At 53.7% G+C, this 27466-nt stretch overlaps 1 protein-coding gene across 3 annotated transcripts in view; it reads right to left on the minus strand.

The window, feature by feature from the left end:
- Positions 1-27466, minus strand: part of KAZN (kazrin, periplakin interacting protein) — a 1013652-nt gene that overhangs the window by 134788 nt on the left and 851398 nt on the right. The window contains exon 1 of one of the 3 annotated variants that reach the window (XM_045774724.2): positions 12915-13334. The exons of 1 other annotated variant lie outside the window; for it this stretch is intronic. In XM_045774724.2, the coding sequence (XP_045630680.1) occupies positions 12915-13122 (208 nt within the window). In that variant the 5' untranslated portion in view covers positions 13123-13334. Of the gene's footprint in view, positions 1-2119; positions 10152-12914; positions 13335-27466 lie in introns of those variants that run through there. One more of the 3 variants, XM_087858294.1, reaches the window with a different exon arrangement.

Below are 27466 nucleotides of genomic sequence, written 5' to 3' on the forward strand. Positions count from 1 at the left end.
ACCAGCTTATGCTCCGCAGCGCTCAGCTCCCGCGTTTGCCTCTGGGCTTCCAGTCCCAGTCCATCCTCCCTGCCTTTCCTTTGGCTAACACCCCACGTGTGAGTTTCACTGGGGGCTCACAACCCCCACCCCAACCGATTCCAGGGCAGGGTGCAGACCTGGACCAGGTGATTGATGGATTCAGGGCTGTCACATGTCTACAGCTAAACCAATGATAATCAGTCCTGGGATTTCTGGAAATATTGAGAGTGAAAGATTTTCTGCACTGGAATCCTAGAAAGGTAAGTGTGACTTAGACTTGTGAGGGGTCATTTTTGCCACCAGAAAGGATAATGCCCAAAGAGATGAAAGGAGGGCTGGGAGATGACCTCATTTGAGCAGCTGGATGCAGCTATGCCTGAAGCCAGACTTATCTCTATTTCAGTTATGCAGAGTTATTGATTTGCCTTTCTGTGAATCGGTTTCAGCTGTGTTTCTATCATTTGTGACTCCACAGGCCCTGCAACTACATGGCTCTCTGGGCAGGTGGAAAGCAAGTAAGAAGTGCAAACAACACAAAGTCTGTTCATTAACAGGTTTTGAGCAGTAAGCATGGACCTCTCTCAGCCTCAGATGCCACTCTGAATGACGGCGATCATGCGTCCCTCCCTCCTAGGGTGAACGGGCAAGTCGCTGAACCCTCCTGCAACCTGTTCTCTTTAGCATGTTACAGCCAAGAGCAGCAGGACACCCACAGCCCTGGAAGGGAATCCCCAGCTGTCAGGGATGCCTGTGCACAGTTCCCCCATACCTGAGCCTCTGGCTGGAGTTTGCTGAGCTGCCCCACGACCCTCCCACTTCCTAAGGGCCCAGCCCAAGCCCTGGGAGGCAGCCATGGGGAGCTCCCTACCAGGGCTGGGGGCCTGGACAGAAGGGGTATGCTTGGCCTTTCAACGGATCAAGTCCCTCTGTGACTGCTCACTTCAGTCCCTGCCATGCCCCAGCTGAGGACGGGAACGAGGGACACTGCAGAGTGCATGGCACTGGGGACAGGAGAGTAATGGCTACTGCGGGCTCCGGTCGGACTCCAGCCGGACCTAGGGCTGAATCTTATTTTCTTGGCTTCCTGGCCCTATGGCCTGGGACAAGTTTCTTTACAACCTGGTGCCTCAGTGACTTCATCTGTAAAATGGGGTGATTAATGCACCTAATTTATTTGGGTTGTTTAATGTAGTCCCTGGGTCAGGTTCCCCTGCATGGTAATCACCCGCATGTACACAAGTGACGTCAGACCTCCGAGGGCACGTTTAAGGTGACATGGGGCACGGAGGGGAAGCATGAGTCCCTCTAAGCACACAGCTGCTCAGAGCACTGGTTCATCTACCTGGCAAGTGGCAAGTCTCCGAAAGGGACCCAGGGCACAGGACCTGTGAGTCAGCCCAGGAAGCAGGAAGGCAGAGCTGGCTGAGGGACAGCGAGAGGGCGGGGCTCTGCCCCAGAGGTGATCAGGGTTGGCCGCAGACAGAGGCCCAGTCACCTTGGAGAGGCGGTCACACAGGGACACAGGGGGAAGTCCCTGACGCCTACCCCACGAGCCTGGCATGAAGAGAAGGAAGAGGAGCTGTGGGTCATTTCAAACACTCCAGCAGCTGCTCAAACACACAACCCAACCTCTTCTTCTTCTTCTTCTTCTTTTCAGTTGTATTTGTTTATTGGAGAGAGACAGTGTATGAGCGCGGGGGAAGGGCAGAGGGAGGGAGACAAGAAGTCTTCTCACCAGGTCCCAGCCGCCTCAAGTGCCCAGCTAACCAGAACTCTGGCTTACATTTGAGGACAAGGAAGCAAACACTGACAAGACTCAGCAGTGCAACGGACTCTTACTTTCTTTCCCGAGCAGGGCAAACTGTGGGGCCAAGGGGCTCAGGCTCTGACTTAGAACCCTAAGGGTCTATAGAAGCCTGATTCCAAAAAAGGAGTCATCCGGGCTCCATGTGCCCGCTAACCAAAGCGGGGAAGCAGAAAGGCATTTTAGGACATTTTCAAGGACACCAAAAACAGAGTCTTCAGTGTCTAATTCTCTGAAAATACCCGACTGGAAGCAAGCAGGGAGGGCTGCGTTTGGGGCGGGTCTGTGTTTTACCTATGATCATATCCCTGCTGCTTCAGAAGCATTCTGATCCAGGCAGGGCACCACGAACATTCTGCAGGACGAATGAAGAAAAGAACGTTGGGGGCTCTACCACGCTCAACGATTCTGGAGACTGAAACACAAACTGAAACACTTGTTTATAGAGACACAGTGACCAGGTGACAGAGGACGAGGACAGCTGGAGAAGCAAATGGACTCATCACCTTACACCTCAGACCCAGGCTGAGAACGAAGTTGGGTGCCCACGGGGCACAACCCAAGTCACATTCTTCACCTGTCTTCTTCCTGCCTCTATCTTTCAGCTGCCTCCAAATTCCAGAAGAAAAAAGGGATATAGTTACTGACCCCTGAAAACCCGGACAGTGACTGGTGGGGCTGTGGCTGTTCTCCAGGTGCTGCCCTACCTGCCCGGTGAGGCTCGTCCAAACGTGTGGCAATAGGAGGGCCAGATTAAATTTCTCGTAAGGTCCTGCCAGCTCAAACATTCGTGGATGCGCGTTTCCTCCCCGCTGGAGCATTTCCTGGAGCCCGGCTCTGCGCTCCGGGTGAACACGGGAGGAGACACACGTGCAGGTGCTCTGTGGTCCCCGCCCCCTCAAAGGTTACAGTTCGGAGGAGAGCCCCGGGTTACACTCAAGAAATGCTCACGCGGGCCCTGGTCACAGCTACACTGTGCTCTGGGTGACAAAGGCCCATGGCAAAGCAAGGGCTAAGCACAGGGGGTGGAATGAACAAGAAAGGCTTTGCGGAAAGGCCGGGGGCCCAGGACAGGGTGGAATTTGGAGTCAGTGTGGGGTGGGGAGGTAACAGAAGAAAGAAGGAGAAGGCGAGGGGTGGGAGTGGCAAGCAGGCTGGCTCATGGGACACTGTCATGGGACAGTGAGGAGACGCAGAGCAGAGGCTGTCGAATGTTCGTGGTCCCCAGCACTAAGCCCAGGCCAGCGTGGGTACTCCACACCTGCCAGGTGGAGGAACCAGGAGCCCTGGCAGACCCGGAGAGAGGTTGAGGGAGGTTGAACCTTCTGGTTCAAGTTAAGGGTTCTAGACAGAAAAACTCTCCTCCAGAGTGTAGGCACCAGGAGGGTAGAAATGGTTTGGGTCAGCTTGTCAGCCCCAGGCACGCAGTCACGTAAGTATCTATCCAGGGACTGAGTGTGAAAATATTAGCGGGTGTGATTTTAAAAAGGTGCTCAGCAGGAGTCCGAGGTGTGGGTCAGTCCGAGTATCAGCGGTTGCCCAGAGACACAAACGAGTGGGGAGAGAGCAGGGCCAGAAGATCCGCGAACGTGGACGGGTCAGAGGCCAGGCAGGCGATGCCTTAGCTGCTGTGGGTGCAGGGGTTCCCCCAATGGGGTGGGGGGCACCGTATGCCATTGAGCGGCAACAGCTGAGCACGGCTGGCATAGCTGAGTGTCAACTCAAATGGGATATGGACAGCGTACCGACCATCCTGGTTTGCCCGGGACCGAGGGGTTTCCCATGGTACGGGACTTTCAGTGCCGAAACCGGGAAAGTTCTGGCAACCCAGCATGAGTTGGTTACCTGAGGCACAGGTCTGCCCTCACCAGCATCCCAAGGAGAACAAGACCGCTGGTGGTACAGGAATCTCCTTTGGTGGAACAGGGAAACTGAGGCTGAAAGGGGAGTGACCTGTGGGAGGAAGGTCCCACAGTGGGTAAGCAGCATAGCCAGCTAGAACATTCTGGCCTCCACTTCCCTTGCTTTCTCTGCACGCTGGGAAGACGTGAGACACATAAGTGCTGTCTGCTGAGCACAGCTGTGAGCTGTGCCAACTTCCTCGGAGCCAACGGACACTGGGAGGGGAGCTCCAGTGTTTCCGTCCCCAAGAGGGGTCCCAGGGAAATGGGCCCATCTGGCCCTCTGCTCTTCTGAGATTCTGGCCCAGGATGAGCAGGCGGCCACCACCTGGGACCTTGGGGGGGATGGGGGTGCTGCTGGCTGCTACTCTGCTTGCCTCCCCTATGACATCGCCATTATGGCCACCCCTGGGGGAAGGCCAGGATCCCCAAAGGCCTTTGTGAAAGGCAGACACATCATGTAGCCACACACCCTGCAGTCCCTGCGTTTAGAAGGGTCTTGGCAGCTCTGGGCAGCCAGTGCAAGAAAGGGCAGGGTCCAGGGGAAGCGGAAGGGGCAGGAAGAGGGAGGAGAGGACGGAAGAGGAGGCTTGGGGGGAAATTTAAGTAGGAGCTTCCTAGAGCAGTCTTGCTCAGTGATTGGCCTGCATCAGCATCCCCTTAGGTGGCTGGTTAAGACCCAGACTGCTGGGCCCGCCCCCAGTTCCCGATTCTGCAGGCCTGGGCTGGGCTGAGAATCGGCACCATTAACAAGTTCTCAGGATAGGCTGACGGTTGCTGGTCTTGGCACCCCATCTTGAGAACCACTGGCCTGGAGCACGGGCTTATGGGGGTGGGGTGGGGGTAAGGGACAACAGCACGTGGGTGTTGATGGGTCACCGGGGGCTGGGAAGACCCACGGAAGTAAAGACGGAAGATGCTGGAGGCCTTGGTCCTCACACTTCGGAGAGGGTCAGAATCACAAGGCGGCAGAGGGTACTTGTTTCACATGCAGATTTGTGGGCCCATCCCCAGATATTTTTGACTGCCCGGGTCTGCTAGGGCGCCCAGGAACTTAAAAGCACCATAAGCTCTGAGTGATTCTGACGCAGGCAATCCAGGGGCCACAAGGAGCTCAGCAGCTTCGAAGTGCCACGGCGGAAACACACGTTTCGCAGGCTTCATGAGCCGTGATGGGCCACAGAAACATCTGCGGGCTCCTGCCCTGACTCAGGGCCAGCTGCGCCCCCTGATACCGGAGCCACTAGCCACATGGAGCCTTTTACAATGAAATACAATGTGAAACTCAGTTCTGCTGTCATACTAGCTACGTTTTAAATCCAGTGGCTTCCATATGGGACAGAAGAAATCTAGAACGCTGCCATCTTTGCAGAGTTTATCAGACAGCTCTGGCCTGGACAGATCACATTATGTCTGTCTCTGTTTCCCTTTCTAAAAAAGGGGGTTCCCTCCCCTGTCTTTCCCAGGGTGCAAGGGAAAGAAAAGACTCCACCAAGAGTGACCTTTCTAGCCAGCACTTTCTAGCCTGCTGGTGGGAGGAGGCGGTCCAGGTTGGCCGGGCAGCATCCGTGTCTGCCCCAGGACCCAAGAGGACGGTTCTTCTTCCTTCTGGTTGGTTGCCAGTGCCAGATTCCCCAGGGCAATGAGGAGTCCTTAGTAGTTAGCTTAGTAATCACAAATATGCTATGGAAAACAAACTCATAAAAGCCTGAGCAATTCCCCTTCAAAGAAAGCGACACCAAACAAAACCAACCACGCATGAGAAGGTATGGGCAACGCATCACAGTGGCAGAGGTATTAACAATAGAGGTATTAACAATGAATCACGGAGAAAAGGTAACTGAATTTATTCCTTCCCCAGACCTTCCCAGCACACATGTGAGATGCTCATGTTTTCCAGGAAGGAATCGAAAGAACACTGGAGATAAAGCACTGGGGACAGGGGATCTCTGCAAGTGTTCCAGGACTGGCAGTGTGGGGGCAGGGACGGACAGTCTGTGAGGGGTGCAGGGTCCTGCTGTTACTGCACCCAGTCCCTACATTAGGCAAATGCGTAGACACAAGGCAGCATGGTGGGTAACCGGGGGCAGGGGTGGGGGTGGGGAGTTCTTACTCAGTGGGTACAGTCACTGGGACGATGAAAAAGTACTGGAGATGGAGGGTGGTGATGGGTGCCCACACGGACGATGTATTTAACGCCACGGAACTGCACACCTAAAAATGGTTAAAATGGTCAATTCTGTGTTATGTAAGTTTTGGTGCAAACAAAGGGGAAAAAAAGTGCAAGGTCTGAACTCCACCCTCGACCTCCCGCGGCTACCTTGGAGGTGGGCCTCAGAATCTGCATTTGAGTTCACTGACCCCGGGACTCAGCTCTTTGCTGGGGATGCCTTGTGCAGGGGAGGGCTGGACAAGCATATGTCTCGCTCTCTAACAGATTCGGGGACTGTGTGTGCCTAGGCAGGGGTGGGAGGGGGCCCTGCGGCTGGAAAAGGAAAAAGCGAGAGTGAGCTAGGATGTCTGTATACCTATTGTCCACTTCAGGACGCCTCTGGAAAGGGAAAGGATGCTGCTAAGATTGTGTCAGGATGCAGGGGGTAAAGCGGAGTACAAGGCCTCCTGATTTTCTTACTCTCAAATTAACCCAATCCCAGAAAGGCAAGGGGCAAAGACGTTCTCAAAGTCAGGTCCATGGCACCCTTGCATCAGACTTACCCAGGGCACTCAATAAAAATACCGATTCTGAGCCCCTCCCCAGACCTATGGGCAGAATAGGGGTGGAGCCCGAGGATCTGGATACTGGCAGGGACCCCGGACCACTGTCATCCTGTCTGACACCCCCTTTAATGAGTCAAGAGGAATTAGGGAAGGGGGTCAAGAAGGAAATTCCCCGCTTTGCCAAGATACCACGTGTATTTGTGAGTTTGCACATCTGGCCCTGGAAACCCCATGGCGTCTTGAAATATGGGCCTTTTCCTCACTCTGGGCCTGTGTCCTCACTCTGTGGAGAGAGCGAATGGACTCCATCCCCGCTGGGTCGGACCTCCTGTCAGGGGCCGGCTGGCCTCCCTGGATTCTGGCTGGGCAGAGGGGTGGGGTAGGTAGTCTCCTGGAGCCAACTGAGCAGCTCCGGGCCCCAGGGGCCCTCACTCCCAGCTGCCTCTGGCTGACTGGAAACCGGCGTGTCAATGATGCCAGGGAGAGAGTCCCATGACACCCAGTGTCGCAGCCTCTGCCCGGTGCCCAGGTGGCCCTCAGGGAACCGTCAGCTGATGAAGGAAACCAGAGGGAGAAGCAAGGGTCCTGGGGCAGACAGCATGGCATCCTGGAACAGCCAGTGACTACAATCTCTGTGACCGCTTCAAGCCTCAGCCATGTCACCTTTAAGAAGGGGAAGAGGCCAGCTGCCTTACAGGGGTGGGAGACGACCCACAGGCATGCAGGTAACCAAGCGCCTGGCTCCTGGGCGGCCCTCAGTAAACGCTTCTTCATCATGAAAAGGACCTTCCCCAACAGAAATATACATTCTTCCCTGCCTGGGTACACAGGACTTCAAAGTTAGCAGTGCCCCGGTGAGGCAGAGCCGGGCGGGTATGGAAGAAAGCAGACAGGAACTAGCAGCTGCTGTTTTTACTTCTCTCCGGGCCCCCGGGGAGAGCTTTCTGAAGCTTCTGTACAATTAAAAGGTACTGAACACACTCCATGCCTCTGATAAAGTTACAGCCCCAACTAGGTGGGAGCCGCGCCAGCCTCCAGATCCAGGTAGCAACAAAAGAGGAGGCTGTCGGTACCCGCAGATAGGCCACCAGGTGGTGGGCGTCCCCTCCGCCCCCCGCCCAGTGGCCCCAGAGCCCAGCACACAGATGGAGGGTGCACGCGGAGGGGCATCCCCTGGAAACCACCAGCTCCCCTTGGCCATAGCCCCCAGGCTTGACGGCACCCAGCTTGGGGCAGGACTCGCCCACCTGTCTGTCCTACCTTTCTGGTTGTTCATTTCTTCCAAATTCAGGGCCGCAACAGCACCTTTTGGGCCAATGCCACTCGTCGGGGGCTCTGAGGACTCGCCACCACCTGTGTCTTCCAGCTGGCTTCTCTTGAAGGCATCCAGACAGCAGACCAGAGAAAGCACGAAGTCCCCACCTTCACGGGGGCTGCCCCAAGGGGCACAGAAGGGGTGGTCCTTTTGAATGGGAGTCATTCCTGCCTCTCCCCCTCCTGGACAGGCACTCCTCTGACACGCTCGACGTGAAATGCATTTGCGGAGAGTAAATTCATAAACAAATAACGACACACACAGGCACGCACACGCACACACACACCTTGTAAACACGGCTTGCCATCCTCTCTGGAGTGTTTATAACCCTTAGTGACTCACAGCAAACACGGCATCCCCACAGTGCTTGCTTCGGCCGGCTTTAATGATATGTCGCCTGCGCTTATCTGCCGGGGCTAAAATGTGTGTAAACACCAATGTACCTGATTTTCCACTTTTGTCAACTGGCTGTGGTCTGGGTGAGAGGGGGCTGGGTCCAGGCTCCTGCTTACTGCCTTCCTTGAACCGTGCATTCAAGTGACTCTTGAAATGATTAAAAGAGAAGTAAACTCTTCTTTCAGAACGGCTGGAGGGTCCTAACAAATCCTCCAGTTAACTCAATGGGAATATTACAAAGAACACAAGGCATGCATAATGACTACTATGGAAATTTCCTGATTACTTAGAAGGCCAAATCAGCAGCTACCAGTCCTTCGGAATCAGCCAGTCTCATCAAACCCCACTAGCTCAAACTCCAAAAAAACTAAAAAAAAAAAATGTACACAGACATATACACTCAATTTCTTTGGACTCTGGAGAAATGGGAATCTTCCTCCCTCTTATGGCACTGGTAGCATTGGGCTCCATGAGTAGGAAGGATGCTAACCACGCAGATTCCTATCCAACAACTCTGAAGTGGGTAACAGGATTCCCATTTTATAGATGGGTAAACTGAGGATTGGGACGTTACCTAAGTTGCTTGGGGACACACAGCTCGTAAGCAGAAGAGCTGGCGGATCAAAGCAGGGTGTGTCTGATTCCAAAGCTGGTGCCCTGGACCCGCTGCCCCTCTCACTGAGCAGTCACACAGGGGTGAGGGTGCGAGGCCGCAGGAGAGCTCCCTAGGGAAACCAATTGGAATTGTTTTCGAGAGCGGTGACTTTCACTCCTGGTTGGCTAGGACAGCCAAGCCCCAGCTGTCTCTATCCCACTCAGGTGGCCAAGGACGCCCACAATAAACCCCGGTGGTCCTAGTGGCTGGCCTTCTAAGAAAGTCTCCAGTTCCAATGGGGAGATTTAATCTCACTCTCAACCCTGCGGAAACCCTTTCCAGAAGGGGATAATGCGAGGCCAACCTATTGCTGAAATTGCTAAAACACACAGATAAGCAAATGCTTGAGTTGCTTAAAACAAGGAATGTCAAGGAGAGGACAACCCCCACCCCCTCTTTTTAAAGATAAAAATTTAAAGAGAAAACGGACCTGAAACGTCATGTGGGTCTACGTTTTAGAGATCGATACAAGGTCTTTCCACAGTGGGTCTATGATCTGGGACCCCACAATCAAGTCCTGGCTGTGATACCCCCAGCTGTGTGATCTCGGGCAAGTTACTAAACTTTCCTGAGCACCCGCTTCCTCACCTGTGCATGGGACCGGCAACGGCACCTCCCCCCAGGGTCCTTGGAGGACTGATTAAGACCAAGCATCCCATTTGGTTCGCACCATGCCGGTCCCTGGGAGGGTACAGTACAGCACTGGGAGCCAGGACACACATCCGCAAGGGTCTGGTGCCCTGGGTCAGCCGGCTTTATGTGAGGGAGAGGGGCTAGTGGAGATAAGAGCGCCTATGACTAAGAAAAAAGGTAGAGGCTGAAAGAGGCTCCATTAGGTCCTGTGACTTTGTAAGCTGGGGTTCAGAGAAAAGCTTAGGGAGGCGTGGCATCTGATCTGGGCCTACAAGCCTGGATAGGCTTCAGATGGGGGCAGACCGAGTGCCCAGACTCCAAAGACACGAACTGACCTATCAGCAACACCCTCTTGCCTTAGGGACTCAGCACCCGTGTGGCTCACCTCGTTCTCTCTGATTTGCTGCCCAATACTGACCAGCGGCCGCTCCCATCACGCTAGCCCCTCACCTGGCTCTACTTTCCCGCATAGCACTTGCCGCCTCCTGATGCAGCCTGTGTGTACTTGCCTGCTGGAAGTCTCCTCCCACAGATAAGGAGCTCCATGGAAACAGGGGCTGCAGCTGTCCCCTTCGCGACTATAGATCTCTGGCAGCTACCACGGTGCCTGGCAGGAGTAGCGGCTCAAGAAATGCGACCGAAGGAACGGACAACCAAAGAAGGAATCATTCACGTCTCCGCCTAAGAAGCCTCGGGGAGCACCTGCTTTACTGGGGGGGGGGGGTGTGTTTCTGGGTGACCTCCCTCAGGTGGAGTTAATCCCACTGCAAGCCAACAGGGAAACTGAGTTACCAAGTATCTCAAGGTCACACAGATTTGAGGCAGAACCAGGTGCAGACTGAGCACGTCTAACTTCTACAGCTCCGGCTCAGGTCCTTAGCCTGTGCACAAAGAATGGTCCCCTTCCCTGAAGGGGGCCCCGCCCTGGAGGCGAGAGCTGTCCCCAGCACAGAGCCCGTCACCCTGCTGATCTCTCAGGACACCCTCCACGAGCAATGTCAAAGTGTCCAGCTTTCCATCCTGCCAAGCCAGCAGCCCCCCTCCGTCCCCCTTCCCCACACCTCTGAATGTGCCAATTCCCAGACTCTGTCATCCAACAGGGCACTCACTCTTCAGCTCCTTCCACTGAACATCACTCAGCTGGGGACCGATGTGTTGAGATCCTGGGACGAGTCACCTCACAGCCTGGCTGAAAGGTTTATTTCAACAATAATTTCAGCTTGTAGTTCTGAGGCAGAAGAGCTCTCATTTGCTTCCCAGAGGAAAACCCCTAATAACAGTCAAAGGTTTGAGAATCCATGTCCACGAAAGGCTGACCTCCATGCCCAGCCACCACGGAAGTTCTCAGAAACTGCATTTGATCTTTAAGAACCAGACAGCAGAAGGGGGTGAAGGGTGGGTGGTGGAGTAGAAAGAACTCGAAAGTTTATTGGTTTAGCTGCTGGCTTGATCTTGATTCATGCCAGGATGCCAACTGTAAATCAGGAGATTTCCACTGCTCTCTGCCCTAAAGGGATACCACGAGGGCCACAGGAATAACAACCACCCCCAAGACCTTGGAGACAGGCGTTTCTCAGCTACACCATGTCATTAGGATATTCGTATTATGAATACACAAATGGAGTCTATGAAGACACAAAGTAAACAGATCTCTCTCCACCCAACCATCTCCTCCATGTTTACATAATAACACCCCCCACTGGCACAACAGTCAGCCCTGGATCACTGAAGCACTTTGCAGACAAGACTAATCTCATCTTGACACAGTTCAGGAGGGCGGAGTTGAAACAGATAGCATCGCATCCTAATGGGACACTGAGTCAACGGGGGCTCTGACAGGTGCCCCACAAATGAAGCTGATACCTAACTTTTATGAAACATCAACTATGAACGAGGCAAGGTGATTTGCAGATGCTAGCTTTGGAATGATCAAAACGTTAGTTAACACTAGTTATGATCAGCACTTTTTGGATGGGTAAACTGAGTCTCAAAAAGATGAAGCAACTTGCCCAAGCTCTCCTATTTGCTCTTTTCTCTGCATCTGTGCTTTTTACACCAAGCTGTCAGCTGGGGAGGAGGTGGGACTGTCTCCAGCAGGCCCAGTCCCAGGGCCAAGGGTCCAGGGACTCAAGCTCCTTCCAGGGCTCAGCGTCCCTTTTCTAGACCCTTGGTGACCCAAGACTTGAGTGGCTCCAGGACACCAGCCGCAGCTCAGCTCATCACAGCTGACTGATCCGTAGTCCCAGCTCCTGCAGCTTCGACAGTGATCCTCAGGATTCCGTCTCCTTGGGAGACCAATACAGGCAGTCTGGAACTAGGGGGCCTTGCTGCTGGCTTTTTCTCATAGGAAAGAAATAATTATTAGGTAAATAAGCCTGGTGTTTCCCAGCTGGTTAAGCCTGCTGTCTGGGAGAGGCATTCTGGTGTCAACAGACAGAGAATATTTGAAATTGTGGGACCTTGGGCAAGTTGCTGAAACTCTGGCGTTTTCCGTCCTTATCTTCATGAAGATAACACAGCTTCCCTCCCAGAGCTGTGATAAAATTTTAAGGACACACGCCATGTAAATTACGGGAACACAATAGGTATCCAAGAAATAATGAATAACCACGTTGTACTTCCCCTCCCCCGTTTTTCCCGGAAAAAGTATTCTAACCTTAAACTGATTATGACAGACGCGTCTTGGAAGCCGTTCACCTTCTGTCTAAATTTCTTCCTACTCTGGAGTCAAAGGGATCCAGGGGTCCTCTGCGCAACCCCCCCTCCCCAGATGTAACTTGAGGCGGCGGCGGGGGGGGGCAGCTGAGACCCGAACAGAATGGAACGCGCACCCACTCGGAATATTTTAACATTAAAACGCGGTCCTCAGCTTGGGGCAAATTAGCCAATGATACACAATCAGACCTTCGCATCGTGTCTCCACCGCCTCGATTTCTTTCTGCATTAGTCCTTCAAGTGTAAGAGAAATCTCTCCGTTCTTAGCAAATGCGAGCCATCATGTTCCGCTCAAAGGGGCAGCAGTAAAGCAGGGCTCTCCTGGCACTTTACGGCGCTGCCAGGTGGGTTACAGGTGAGGCCGGAGAGGGGCCGCCCCAACTTCGTGCCGGGCTGGCCCCTTTCCCACGCTTCCAAGGACAGTGGCGGGGTCCGGCCCAGAGCGAGGTCTCCGAGCGCCCCGGGATCTCACAACTCTGGCAGGCGTGGCCTTGACCGCCCCCCCCCCCGCCAGCTCGCTCGGGGGGCCCGGCCGGAAAGCTGCGAGCGCCGAAACCCCTGCCCGAAAGCTGAAGAACTAACTCCGCGTCCTGCGCGACTCCCCCTGCACCCCTCCCCGCGCCGGGGGCGCGGCGCGCGGCGAGAACTTTGCCACCAGCGCTCAGCGATCCCGGCCGGGAGCGCCCCCGCGTGCCCGGCCCCGGCGACTCCCCGGGCCTGCGGCCGCGCCGCCCTCCCCGCCCGGCGCGCACCTACCCGGCTGGCTGCAGTCGCCATCCACTCGAACGGAGGGCGTCCCGGCACGGGGCCGATCGGCCGCCCCCCCCGCGTCCGCGCCCGGCTCGCAGGCTGCGGGCCCCCAGGGGCGCGCCGGCCCGGCCCCCGCCCCGCAGGAAGGCGCCGGCTCGCCTTGCGCCGCGAGCTGGCGGACGCGCTCCCAGGTGCCCGAGTCGGCCGCCCGCATGCCGCGTGCCCGGGGGGCGCTGCCGCGGCGGCGCGGGGGGCTCCGACAACGGGAGCCGGGCTCACAGCCTCCGGGGCCGCCGCCGCATCGGGGCACAGCCGAGCGCCGCCCCCGCCGCCCGCCGGTCGCCCGCGCGCGCCGGACCAGGGCTCTCCGTCCGGCCGACGCCGGGCAGTCCGCGGCCGCCGCACGCGAGGAATTCGGCCGCCGGCCTCTCACGTGGGAAAGGATCTCACTCCCGCGGCTCCTCCTCCCGCTCCTTCCGGGCTGGCGAGGGCCGGCCCTTCGCCCGGCCCCGCCCCCAGCCCCGCCCCCGGCCCCTCGGCGGCGCCCGGACTCGCTCCACCGCCTCGGGGAGCGCTTCGTAGCCCCATTCCGGGACGGTCGGCGCATCCCCAACATGGTCATTTCTGGAGAGACTGCGGGTCAGAAAGACGGCCAGTGGCGCAGGGGTCGGAAAGGACAGGCCTGCACCCAGGCCTTTGAAAGCCCCAAGTGAGTGCATCTGGGGGACGGCCACCTGGTATCCCGATTTACATATGTCTCCACTCTTCTGACACCCTTGTGACAGCGCTGCTGAAGAGCTGAAGTCCCAATAACTGGCCAGGAGAGGGCAGAAAGAATGGACCGGGAAAGGGGTGGTAGCCCTGGGACATTTCCTATGGTCATCTGTACTGTGTGACCAGGCGTCCTTTAAGAGAATATAATACCGAGCACGTTCACTGTGCTGGGGGTTGAAGAGGGGTGGGGAACCGACATGGTCCACATCCATAAGGAGACTGCGATCTGGTGGGGGCCCTATGTCTGCATCTCACCTCCTCGAGCCTCAGTTTCCCCATCTATAAAATGAGGCATCAGTAATTCCCACCCCGCCCACCATCAGAGATGCTTCTCAACGCGGGTCTGCCACAGCCATGGGGCAGGTGAGGTGATTCCCAGGGAAGGCCGGGACCTGGACCCCAGGAGCAGATGGGAGGCCAGTTACTCAGCCAGCCAAGCCCGGTGAGAGGGGGCACCTTGGTTCTACAACCCTAAACCCGCCCGCTGGAGTGGGTGCTCCAGTGGCTGGTGGTGCTCACTGTAAAATCAATTTGCAGCCCTGAGCCCCCTTTGATCTGGGATTATGATGCTCTTTAGAAGGACTAATTAACTCCCCGCAGCCCCAAGAAGCAAGTCTGGTTTCTCCCCTGGTGTAGACACGGGGAGCTGAGGCTACATAGCCAGGTGAGAACTCACACTCCCTCAGGGATGTCCCCAGCCTCCCCCTCCAGGCAGTAGGCACCCAGGCCTGGCTCTGTAACCTATCGTTCCCGTGGGGACCAGGCCTGAGCTCCGGGAATTTCGAGGTCACTGGCATATGGCTCTCCACCAAGCTGTGGGAAACAAACGACTTCCCTCCACCCGGCCCCAAATGTCTAAAACTTTTCACAGGTCACTTTCCTGTCTGTGGGTGCGGAGCCCTGCCTCTTCGCAAGCACTGTGGTCTGGCCACCATCCATCATGGCCGTACCAGCTTCCACCCTCCACATCTTCCTCACCCTGCCAATAATGGGAAAACTGGCCCAGTTGTAGAGGTCCACAGGGCTGCCTCAGACCCCTTACCCCTGTTTGGAACTCTAACTGCCGAGTGGAAAGCTGACCAGTAACACCAAAGGAAAGCCTACCAGTAACACCCAGCCAGGGAGGAAAAGCACCCGTGGGGTTGAACACCCACGCCATGCTAAGGGAGGAAACTGACCTCACACCAAGTGATAGGAGATGCTGGGAATCCTTCAATTCTTTTGCCTTTTCTGGGATAATAGGCAAAACAGAACAAAAGAAAGATTGCTCGGAGCCACCCTGGGGGGAAAAGCTGGGAATGCCCTTGCATTCTGGAAACACCCGGCACAGAGTGTCTGTTCCAGATGTCTTCAGGGACCCAGCTGAGGACATAAATGAGTGAGGTGGGCTGTACTGGGCTCACAGGGGTTTGTTTCTTAAGGACATTTAGGTTGTATTCTTTGGCTTAGACACGCTTTGCATAATACACGTAGGAAGGTGCTTCCACAAAGAAACATGCTCTTTGCCATATTTCTCGCAGTACATGGAACTCTTAGTCTATCGTCCCACTTTTGATAGAGACATGCAATTTTCTGTTAATTCCATGACAAGAAAACAGCAGCACAAGCATGACTATGTAGCACTTGCCACTGGGATTTGGTGTCAGGGAGACTTTAGGGAGTGGTGGGGACTGTAGTAAAGAAGAAGCAGCGGATGGCTGTCATGCAGGGATGTGACTCCAGAGTCACCAGACTTTTTTTTTTTTTTTTTTAGAGCTACTAGGAATATGCATTTTTAGGTATAATCTAAGTTCAAAATGTTGACAACTCTTTAACACGAAGAAGAAAGGGGAGAGGGAGAAGGAGAAGAAGGAGAAAGAACAACAGAGTAAACAGGTCTAGAAGTTCCTGTCTAGCCCATTGGCCACCACTGCTCATTTCACTGCTACTCCTGTTGGTCCCTCTGCAACCTCTCAGAAGCCTTCAGATGCTCTCTACTTACATTTCAATAATCCAAGCCGTTTCTCAAGCCCGCAGCCCTGGGGGACCTCCGCTGCTCTCCTTACTCAGCAGAGTTTTGGCCTAGTGGTGTGTGTGCGTGCGTGTGCATGTGTGAGTGTTCGCCACTCTCAAGACCAGGACTTCAGACGGCAGCTGGACCCACCTTCCCTCACTTTCTGGGGGTTCTCGAACTGCCCAGGCTTCCCCCAGTCAGTGTTGCCTCTCAGTCCCTGCTCCCAAGTCTGCTAGCAGCCAAACCTCCGAGAGCAGCGGCAGCCTGCAGCCTTCCAGAAAAACCATCTGCCTTGGGTGGGAGGTATTTCTTCCTTGAGGTATGTTTCTCATTACGAGGATACCCTGGACCCTGGAGACGTTTCTGCTCAGTTCTGCAACAGGAGATCCAGGGCCGAGTGACAACCCACTCTCTGCCCTGAGCGCCTGGGCAGGCCCTCCAGGAATGAGAACTCCAGAGTGCTTTTGATTGGAGGCTCCAAGACAGGCCCAGCTTCTGAGCGTGCACCCTGGGTGGAAGGGCCCTGCTCTTGGGTAAATGCTCTGCTGTCATTGCCTTGAAATTCTCAATTATTTTTGAACTAGGGGCTTCGCACGTTCCTTTTGCATTGGGGTCTGCAAATTATGTGGCTGGTTCTCCTCCCAGAAGGTCTTCCCAGCCTCTCGGGGGGGATGCTGGGAATTGATGTTGGAGACAGCTGGGCCTGAGATTTGGCTCCTTCTGTCCTTCTCCAGGGTTCATTGTGTCGGCCTCTGCAACGCAGCAGGAAGGGAGGATTTGGGGGGTTGGGCAAGGCAGCAGGAACTGTCCCCATCCATGCCTCCAGACAACTAATTAAGGAGCAGTGGCAGAGTGGGAAATGGGGTGGGAGGATGGCAGTCGCCGGAGGGTGGGGAGGATGCTCTGGTTCTGAGCTCTGAGGCCAGACGGTCTCTCCATGACCCTGACCTCAGGATGCCAACAGGGTGCCACCAAGAAAACACAAAGGACGCTGGGGACAGGGATGCTAGGGATCAGTGCAGTTCCCATTCACAGTATCGCTTGGCTTCCAGGGAAACTTCCTTTAGAATCTTGGAGAAAATGACAAGATAATTCGACTTAAAGAACAAAACCCTGAAGCATTATATTAAAGGACCCCGCTATATTTGATATGTGCTCAAAGTGGAATATTTGAAGCCACTGGAATTTTTCAGGTATTCTTTCTTTCTTGGCTATGCTTTCCGTGTTTGTAGAAGAGATTTTACTAAGATCTTCCAGCCAACATGACTGTAGGCTCTCCAAACACCTGAAACTGAGGCAAAGGAGCAAGTCTAGATTCCTAGGAATCCGCACAGTTTCGTCTGTAACACCTTCGGGAGCTCCTGGCAACACCTGCCGGGAGTCTGGAGACCACTGTAGCAATGCCAGGTCCCCACTAGCTTGTGTGTGACTGTGGAAAAGGGCCTTTCAGTCTAAGCGCCTCACTGGTAAAGGCCAAATGAAGGGCTGGGTTAGTGGAGGTGAAAGCACTTTGCCAGTTCTGCCCACTATGGTTGAACTGGTCTTTCTGTCCTTCTTACGGTCAGCTGTGTGCATATGTTTTGTGTGTGTCACTCGCAGTGACAGCAAGTGTATTCGTTATCTATTGCTGCATAACCAATCAGCCCCCAAACTTAGCAGCTTAGAAGGCCCAGCGTGTATTATCTCTCGGTTTCTGTGGGTCAGGAATCCAGGTGTGGCTGGGGGCTTACGGCTCAAGGTTTCCAACAGGTTGCCATCGAGGTGTCCGTTGGGGTTACAGTCAACTCAAGGCTCTCTTTGGGAAAGATCTACTTCCAAGCTCACTTACGTGGCTCTGGCAAGATTCAGTTCCTCGTGGGCTGTTGGACTGAAATCCTCAGCTCCCCGTTGGCTGCTGGCTGGAGGCTGCCCTCAGTTCCTCGCCACGAGAGAGCTATAGATCTACTCACAAAATGGCGGCTTGCTTCACCAACAGGGCTCCGAGAAGGAGCTGGACAGGGTGTGTGCAAGATGGACGCCACAGTCTCTTTGTAACCTACTCTTGGAAATGACATCCATCACCCTTTCCTCGTTCATCAGAAGTGAATCATTAGGTCCTACCCTCCCTCGATGGGAGGGGTTATAGGAAGGCAAGAATACCGGGAAGCAGGCATCACTGGGGGCCATATTGGAGGCTCCGCACTGCAAGAGGCTAGGGGCACAGGACTTGAATGTTGGCTCTGGCACACGCTAGTGTATGATCTCAGACAAACGATTTTGCCTCTGGAAGCCTCAAGTTCTTCATCTGTAAAACGGGGAGGATCACGGCTACTACCTCGGAGGGCTGTGGTGGGGGGTTTCAATGACAAAATGCACATGTAGAGCTCTGAACAGTGCCTGGCACAGGGTTAAAGCCTCGAAAACTGGGCTTGGGGGACATTGCCGGAGGAGGCTGGAGGGATGTTCCCATTGCTTCCAAGTCAGGCGGGCACTACCTGCTGTCTCCATGGAGATCTGCAGCCTTGTGACTTGGAAGGCCTCTGGCAGGCCCTGGGATGCCTTTGTGACCAAGGCCACCAGCAGGGACAGTGCTGGTCTTCCCTTGGCCATCCCAGTAGGACTCGAGGGCACAGGTGCAGCCGGAGGATTAGACGGGATTTTCCTCCAAACCTATTTAGACCTTTGCCCTACGGGGACAGAGGATTTTACCCCACATCCATCCTGCCATCTGTCCTGGTGAGGCCTTCCTGGCTGGACACTTTTGTGCGCCTGTCATGGGCTCACTGGTACCCTTTGACGATCTTCCCGGGGCCCCAAATGACCTGGCAAAGATCCTGATCCCGTCTGGGGGCTTCCAAAGGGCCTGCTCTGGAGGCCAAGGCTTAGCTCAGTCCTCGGGCAAAGCCGGGCATTGACGCATTTTAACAGAGTGCAGCTGGCCTCCACGTCCGGCCTATCGGACTATCTCGGGTTCCAAGCTAGATTCTCAACTGCAACAAAAGGGAAAAGTCCTTATCCAGGGACTACATCTCCTCCCATCTCCCCTAAGCCTCTTTCTGGGGAGTTCACGTCAAGGAAAGAGGTTTCTGCAGGAAGTTAAAATGTTGCAGCTTATTTGGCATAAAAACAATAACGTCAAAATACCATGACTTATAATAATACTGGCAAACATTGACATAGCACTTACTTCGTTTGTTCTAGGAACTTTACACATCCATTTAACCCTCCCAGCAACGCTGAGAGATACAAGTATACTATACACATCATTATCATCCCCATTTACAGATGAGAAGACAGACACAGAGAAGGCAAGTCACTTATCCAAAGGCACATAGCCAGTGGGTGTTGCAAGCAGAGCTCAAGCTTATATAGTCTGGCTGCAGACTCCATGCTTGTAGCCATCATGCTACTTTGGCAACAGGTGTTATCCGCTGAGCGCTCACTTCGCCCCGGGACTGCTCTTTCTAGCTCATTCAACCCTCCAAACCACCCTATCTCATGTCCCAGATGAGAAAACTGAGGTTTATGGAGACAAAGGGACTTATTCAAGATGATGTGGCTAGTAAATGTGGGGTTGGGAGTCTAACCCTCAGAAGTGAGGGGTGTTATCTGGGGAAATGCCTCCCATGTCAGAGTTACAGAAAATGCCTGCCTGTGGGCCGGGGTGGGGGGGTGGGAGTGGGGAACAGAGTGATCTTTCTCACCTCCTAAACACAGGACTGGGGGAAGGATCCACAAGGTAGCTGGGTGGGGTGGGTCCTTTGCTGCCCCCGGTGGCCACTAGCAGTACTTCACCTCCAACCGGTTCAACAGCAAGTTTAAACAGGGGTCGGTGGCTCCTGGGAATGGGGCTGGTGTCTACCACAGTGAATTTTCAGACCCTGTGTCTCCACTTCCTATGTGTGACTCAAGAGACACAGACGGCCATGGGCCAGTCAGTGCCTGAGATAAGAATAACATGTACTGTTTACTAAGAACTACGGTCTTTGTGCCAGGAACTCTTCTGCTAGGTACTTGTTACTTACATGGTTTTTTTTTTTTAATTTAAATTCAATTAATTAACATATCGTGTATTCTTAGTTTCAGAGGTAGAGTTTAGTGATTCATCAGTTGCACACAACACCCAGTGCTCATTATATCAAGTGCCCTCCTCAATGCCCAGCCCCCAGTTACCACATCCCCCTCACCCCCCTCCCCTCCGGCAACCCTCAGTTTGTTTCCTCTTATGGTTTGTCTCCCTCTCTGATTTCGTCTTATTTTATTTTTCCCTCCCTTCCCCTATGATCCTCTGTTTTGTTTTTTAAATTCCACGTATGAGTAGAACCATATAATTGTCTTTCTCTGATTGACTTATTTTGCTTAGCATAATACCCTCTAGTTCCATCCATGTCATTGCAAATGGTAAGATTTCGTTTTTTGATGGCTGATGTAATATGCCATTGTGTATATAAAGTGTCCATCTCTCCTAGAACGACTTAGCCTTGCAGTGGCTAAAAGCAAGTTGGAACCATGGGGTAAGAACCGGGCCCTTCACGTGAAGATCTCTTAGCTACCAGAGAAGAGGAATTAGGCATCCCAACACTGAGGGGTAGTTGCTCAAAGACAAAGCCAGCTTCTCCTTCTAAGAAAAACTGAAGCCCAGAGAAGCTCAGACACTTGCCCAGGTGTGCACAGCAAATCAGGGGCCCAGGCAGACTGATTTCACTCAGTCGGAGAGCAGTGATTCTCCAAGTGTGACCCCTGGACCGGCTGCATCAGCACCATCCCCACACATTTATGAGAAATGCAAATTCTCTACCCCACCCCGCCCTCTCGAGTCACAAGCTCAAGGGTGGGGCCTGATAGTCTGTGTCTAAACAGCCCTCCAGATGCCCCTGACGGTGATAAACTTGACGGCCACCCCTGTGCCCAGAGGAAGGGCTGCTAGATCTTCATGTTCACGTCCTTCTGAGGGGGGAGGAAGGAGGCAGTGGAGCATAGCAAGGTCACTTTCTCGGTGACTGTGGCGTCACAGTTACATAACCACCCCTCCCCCACCCTGATGGATTTCTGCACCCAGACTCCAAACGCCAGGGCCCTCCCTTGTCAGGAGGCCACCTGCCTGGGCTCCAGGAGGCCTGTCCGCACACGCCCGAGGTTGCTTTACCTGCCTGTCCGCCTGCCTGCCCGCCCACCAGAACCCAGGCACGTCAGCCCCAGCAACTCCTGGCTTCTCCAGCTCTGAACGCACAGCACGCACGGCCTCCGTCACCGCCACACGGGCAGAGCTGGGGTTTCTGTGGCCGTAAGTTGCCCCCAGCAAGGCCGGGAATGGGCCTGACTTTGCCCCAAGCTTCTCCAGTGTGGGCCAAGCCCAGGGAGAAACGCAGAATGTTCTTCACTCTGGACATCAAGAAGTAACTTTAGGCCCTGGTCTCAGGTTCTCAGGGCAGAAATCTGCAATGGCCTCTAGTCCCAATGGGACTAATTAGAATCTGTTCGAAATTCTTTTTTTTTTTTCCCAGAACTTCCCTTTAAATATCTTTGGAACTGGTTTCAGGAGGCAGATACATAGGAAGGACTGGCATCTTCCCCTGAACTTGCTCAACAAAGCAAACAAGTAAAAATGTGTTTTGCTAACTGTGAAAGAAACTGCATTCTTTTTTGTTTTCAAAGACCTGAGCTTTGAAAGTGGAGCATTTCTCCCAGATGAGGGGCCCAGTGGAGGGATTCAGAGGCGTTCCTGGGGTGAAGGACAAGCCCACGAGCTGCTGCATCGGCTTCTTCCCACCCTCCCTGCACATTCAAGGACAGGTCTTAAACTTGAAATATGCCCACAGTGCCAGGCACGCAGCAAGCGCATAATCAATTCTGTGGATTTGTGAAAAGTTCCTGAGTTCTAGCTCAGGGCTTCCCAGCTGCCTTGTGCCAAACTTAATATGCCCTTCCATCACTCTAGTCCCTTCCCATTTCCCCTAAGGAAAGAGTCCCATGTCCTGATAAATAGCAATAGGTTCCATTCACTGTAGGGCTCGTGTTACGAAGAACCCTCTAGAGGCACGGTTGCATTTAATCCCGCAACTTACCTGCAAGAAAGGGATACTGTTATTATACCCATTTTAAAGCAGAGTAAGCCAAGGGTAAGAGAAGGGAGCAGAGATTGCGCACTGGTGGCCCTAGAGCCAAATGTGGCCTAGGAATGTATTTTCTTTTCCTAGCACTCCATTAAAAAACATTTAAAACACCAGTTGCCAACATTTTATTTTATCTTAAAGATTTTTATTTATTTATTTGACAGAGAGAGAGGGAGAGAGCACAAGCAGGGGGAGCAGCAGGCAGAGGGAGAAGGAGAAGCGCTCCCTGATGAACAGGGAGCCCGACGTGGGGCTTGATCCCAGGACCCTGGGATCCTGACCTGAGCCAAAGGCAGACACTTAAGTGACTGAGCCACTCAGGTGTCCTGAATTGCCAACATTTTTTTTTTTTTAAAGATTTTATTTATTTATTCGACAGAGAGAGAGACAGCCAACGAGAGAGGGAACACAAGCAGGGGGAGTGGTAGAGGAAGAAGCAGGCTCCTAGCAGAGGAGCCTGATGTGGGGCTCGATCCCATAACGCCGGGATCACGCCCTGAGCCGAAGGCAGACGCTTAACTGCTATGCCACCCAGGCGCCCCTGAATTGCCAACATTTTAAAACAAGGGTAATTTACACCAAAAAGCTCAGACATTTAGCTTTACTTTGGAAAAATCAGGAAGTTTGGTAATAGTGAACCCATATTCCACCCCACATGGTAACAGTGTAACAACCCGTACCCCATCATCCCTACCGCTCCCTATGGTCTCAACCCCTGGCTCCCTCACTCATGTAAGTGACCTGCTTGGGTGCTCCAGACATGGAGTTTAAACCACTAGTCTTAGGTCATAGTTAATGACAGGCAAAGTCAGTGCTTATCCTGAGTCCATCTGTCCGTCTGTCTGTCTCATAGACCTCACCAGTGCCCACTCCCGGGAGATCCCAATGTGACAGATCAGACAGGGCAGGAGATGTTGGTGTCTGCTCCATGGGCTGGGTGACCTTGGGCAGACTCTTCTCCCTCCCTGGGTCTCCCTGCCATCTATACAGTTAGGAGGCTGGACAGGACGTCCTATCAGCCTATAGCCCAAGCTCCTCGCAGCCACAGAGCCAGCTGGGAAGCTGTCCTAGGATTACAGACAGGCCAGCCCACCTGAGCCGTCCTGTGGCTGTGAGTATCTTCTGGCAGGGGGCCCTTGTCATTAACCAGAGCTTTGCCATCAGCACCAGTAGGGGCCAACCATCTGACCCCGCCCAGGCCAGGAGGGTGGGTTTCTACCCTTCGAGCAGCCTCCAGCAGCAATAAGCTAATCGCACAGAGGAGAGAGCCCATGAGAGACGACCCAGACTCTCTGCTCTGAGATGCAGGGTCCTGAGCTGGGAGGTACAGCCAGCTTGTCCCTGCCCAGGTCAGTGAGAGGACAAAGCTGCCCTCTGGGCACTGGGCAAGCCAGCTGGGGCTCTGCACTGCCGAGGGGAAATGCTCATTCAAGTCCCAAGAACAGAGCATTCATTCAACCTGCCTGTTCTTTCTTCATTCTACAAACATTGGACAGGAGGCAACTGAAGCCCAGAGAGTGGGGAGTGATTGCCTAAGGTCACACAGCACAACCGTGCCAGCATCAGGCTTCTTGAGTCCCTTTTTGGAGTACTTCCCATATTCTCTCACCTTCAGGAATCTAGAACCCTCCAACTACTTGAAGCTGGACTTTGGAGGGGGTGGAGTTGCCAATGTGGGCAGCAGGGAGTGTCTGTGTGGTCCAGAGACCTGGCGTGGGGCTGGTGCATGGTACCTAAGACACAAATCATGGCAGAGAGAGTAGGGACCTGAGGGCTCAGGGGTGGCATGAGCCACCTGAAGCTTCTAGAACAGGAGCTTGGTCTACAGGAAGGTTGGCAAGACTGGCAGCCAGCAGCCCACACTTGGCTCACAGACATATTTTGTTTTTCCCACAATGTCTTAAAAAAAATTCACATTAGCTGCCAACATTTAAAATCAGGGGATTTCACATAAAAGACAGGATTTCTGGTTTCTCTTGAAGAGTTTCAAGATCTGGCCAAAGATGGACCACGTTTCCACCCGGCAATGACTGGCCAGATCTAGGGACACTCCCTCTCATTCATCACTCTCAGACATCTTTCCGTGCGTGTGACCTCCCTGCATCTAGGCTTGGGGGTTCCAAAGGCCTCTCTCTAGCCTCCTGGGCTGAAGTCACCCCTCTCTCATCCTGGTCACCGGTGGTTCTCAACCTGGGGGCATTTGTATGGAGACATTTTTGGTTGTCACAATCGGGGAGGGAGGTTACTTCCGGCAGCTAGTGGGTAGAGGCCAGGGATGCTTCTGGACATCCTACAGTGCACAAGATGCATGAAGAATTATTCAGCCTCGAATGTGAGGTCGGGAGTCCCTGAGCAGTGTCGAGAGGCACCAAGAGCCCCCAGGCCAGGAGCAGGACCCTGAGACGGAGGGTCACCCCTGTCGGCCCTGTGCACCAAGTCCTTTTCTGTAATCGTGAAAGGCCTGGAGCACTCCCTTGGCGGAGCTAAGGGGAAAGGACACACTGTGGCAGCCCCTTGTGATTCAGGGTAGGGAATGAATGTTAGAAGGGGTCGAGCAGAGAGAGACAGAGAGACCCACAGGCCATGGACAACCCAGAGCCGTCCTGGAAACCAGGAGCTAACTGGCCTGAATGGGGCTAGGGCCAGGCATTTGTTCACCATGCATTTATGAAGCACTGACTGCATACTGAACATTGCGTTAGAAAAGTGGGAGAAAGCAAGGATGTGCAAAACACAGCCCAGCCCTCCAGGTGTGCAAGAGGTGGCCCCCCCGAGGAGGGAGGGAAATAAAGAGGAAGGGGCTCCTCCAGCCACGTATATCCACAGAGGTGCAGGTGTTCTTAGCCCTGGTTTCGGAAGGTGCAATTAGGAAAGGCAGAGATGGGGAGGCGGGGTTCTGGGCAGAGGAAGGAGCCCAGGCAAAGGTGTGGTGGCAGTAACAGGCTCAGAGGCACAAATCCACGATGAGAGGTTTTCTGTTGGTTCAAGGGAAACTGGCTGGAACACGAGGGCCTGATATTGGAGGATATTGGGGGGGCGGGCAGAGTGTAAGGGGTCTCCAAGTCAAGCTAAGTGGGAGACCGGAGGCTGAGCCCATGGGGATCCTTGCAAAGGTAGCAGGGGTGGAACTGTGACCCTGGAGAAGTCACTTTTAAATTCTTAGAGCCTTGGTCTCCTCATCCGTTCAATGGGGATAGTAAGAATAATAACGACCATCACCTCGAGAACTTACCATCTGCCAAGGCACCAAACTGTATGTGACGTACGTAATCCTCACAGAAACCCTAGGAAGTAGCTGCCATCACTAGTTTCATTTTCTAGAAGAGGAAACGTCAAGGTACGGGCCAGCAAATGAGCTCTAACTTTTCTAAGGATGCTTCTAGTAGGTAATGAGGTAGGATTTGAACCTAGGCAGTCTGGCTCCAGTGGACATGCTCTCTTAACTCTTCTGCAACTCTGCCTCTCTAGAATCTTCTGAGACAGTTGTGTTTAAGAACAAATGAAATCAAGCAGGTAAGGTGCCCCGCACGATGCCAGCACAGAGGGCAGAAGCTGTGACATTTCACACGGAGTCCCGGCCCAGGTTGATGGAGTAAAGGTCAGTCCACGGCACTAGTGAAAATGGGACCAGAGATACTCTGTAGGGGGCACGTGGGCTCTGGGGAGACATGGGGGGTACAGGGATGGTGCCCCCACTTCAGGTGAGACACAGCTGAGCCGAGTGTCTGGAAATGCCTCCTTTCTGCCTCCTTTGAAACCTTTCCTTCTTCCCTTCCAACCCAGCTCAGAGGACACTTCTTTCTGGAAGCAGTCAGGACATGCCCGGGCGGAGTAATCATGCCGCCTTCTTCTTCTCCTCCTCCTTCTCCTTCACCTTTTCCTTCTTCTTTTAAGATATATACGTATCATATATTTCAGAGAGAGACAGAGAGACCATGATCGGAGGAGAGGGGCAGAGGGAGAGGGAGAAGCAGACTCCCTGCCGAGCAGGGAGGCCGACGCGGGGCTCGAACCCAGGACCCCAAGATCATGCCCTGAGCCGAAGGCAGACACTTAACCAACTGAGCCACCCAGGCGCCCCAAACGCCTTCTTCTTTGTACCTAGAGCATTTTTTCAAACTCAGTTGGCCCTCTAAGGGTATGAGGGCCTCATCGCACAGCACTTCTCAGTCTTCGCTGGGCGTATGCATCTCCTGGGGACCTTGTTAAAACACAGATTTTGGGGTGGGGTCTGACGTTCTGCCTTTCCAGCAACGAGCTCCCGGGAGACGCATATGCCGTTGGTCCGGGGACCACACACTGTCGAGTGCCACACTCTGAGCGGAGAAGTCTTAGGGCATTTCCTAGGGGCCATTCTTCCTCCACGGACAGGGCGCCCCCTGGGGGCGGGGGCTTCATTTTGCTCATCTCGGTCTTGGTAAAGTCCCAGCGCTGGGGCACCAGGGGGGGGAAGAGTGTTGACCCGTCAGTAGGGAGACTGCCAAGCTGAATACTTCAATCTGACCTACATCTGCTCTGCTTCAGAAAACGCTCCCTCCCCCCAGATCTGCAGAAGAGGGAGGCCTATCCGGTGACACTGTAACCAAGGGCAGCCTGGGATTATTCCAGTGCCACCTAACCTCAGCCTAGGGTCACCAACTTGTCCTCTAGAAAAATAGGAGATCACCGGTAAGACTGAAATCAGTGATTTTTAATTTTAAGAATTAACTTGCCTGTTACAACTGATGGGCACTTAAAAAAAAATCAGTCGTTCTGTTGCACGACATTGAAAAAAATAGAAGCATGCCCGTTTAAACATTTTCATGTTACGGGACAGACGTCAAAGTGGCTGGAGGCTACAACGAGCTCGGGACACCTGGGCGGCATGAGGCTCCCTCCCCGGTCACCAGCTGCGCCATAATTCTCTTCTTTCTCCCCCAACCCCCAGCATTATTGAGATAAAATTCACATTGGCGCTGTGTGAGGTTAAGGTGTACCCTGCGACGATTTGATACACGTATACATTGTGAAATGTTTACCACACTAAGGTCAGCTAACACATCCTTCACGTAATTCCCATTTCGTGGTGATGGTGTGGTGAGAACATGGAAAAATCTACTCGCTCAGCAACTTGGTGAGTAGAACACGGTATCGTTAACAACTGTCACCATTCGTATGTTAGATCCTCAGAACTTACTCCTCTTATAATTAGAAGTTTACACCCTCTAATCACCAATAGCTCCCCATGTCCCCCACCCCTCAGCCCCTGGTACCCCCCATTCTACTCTCTATTTCTGGGAGTCTGACTTTTTTTCATATTCCACATAGGAGTGATACCATGGGGGTATCTGTCTTTCTCTGAAGGCTTATTTCACTTAGCATAATGTCCTCCAGGTTCATCCATGTTGTGGCAAATGTCGGAATTTCCTTATTTTTTATGGCTGTGTAATATTCCTCTGTGTGTGTGTGTGTGTGTGTGTGTGTGTGTGTGTGTGTGTGTGTGACATTTTTCTTATTCACTCAACTGTTGATGGACACTGAGGTTGTTTCCATGTCTCGGCTCTTGCAAATAATGCTGCAGTGAACACGGGTGCGCAGGTCTCTTCTTGAGTTTTCGTTTCCTTTGCATGCGTACCCCAAGGTGCAGGGCCTGGATCACGTGGTAATTCTATACTGAATTTGTCTCAGGAACCTCCACGCTGTTCTCCGGAGTGGCCGCA

Source organism: Ursus americanus, chromosome 33 (assembly GCF_024610735.1).
Source record: "Ursus americanus isolate L20-20 chromosome 33, mUrsAme1.1.p, whole genome shotgun sequence".
Lineage (NCBI taxonomy): Eukaryota > Metazoa > Chordata > Mammalia > Carnivora > Ursidae > Ursus > Ursus americanus.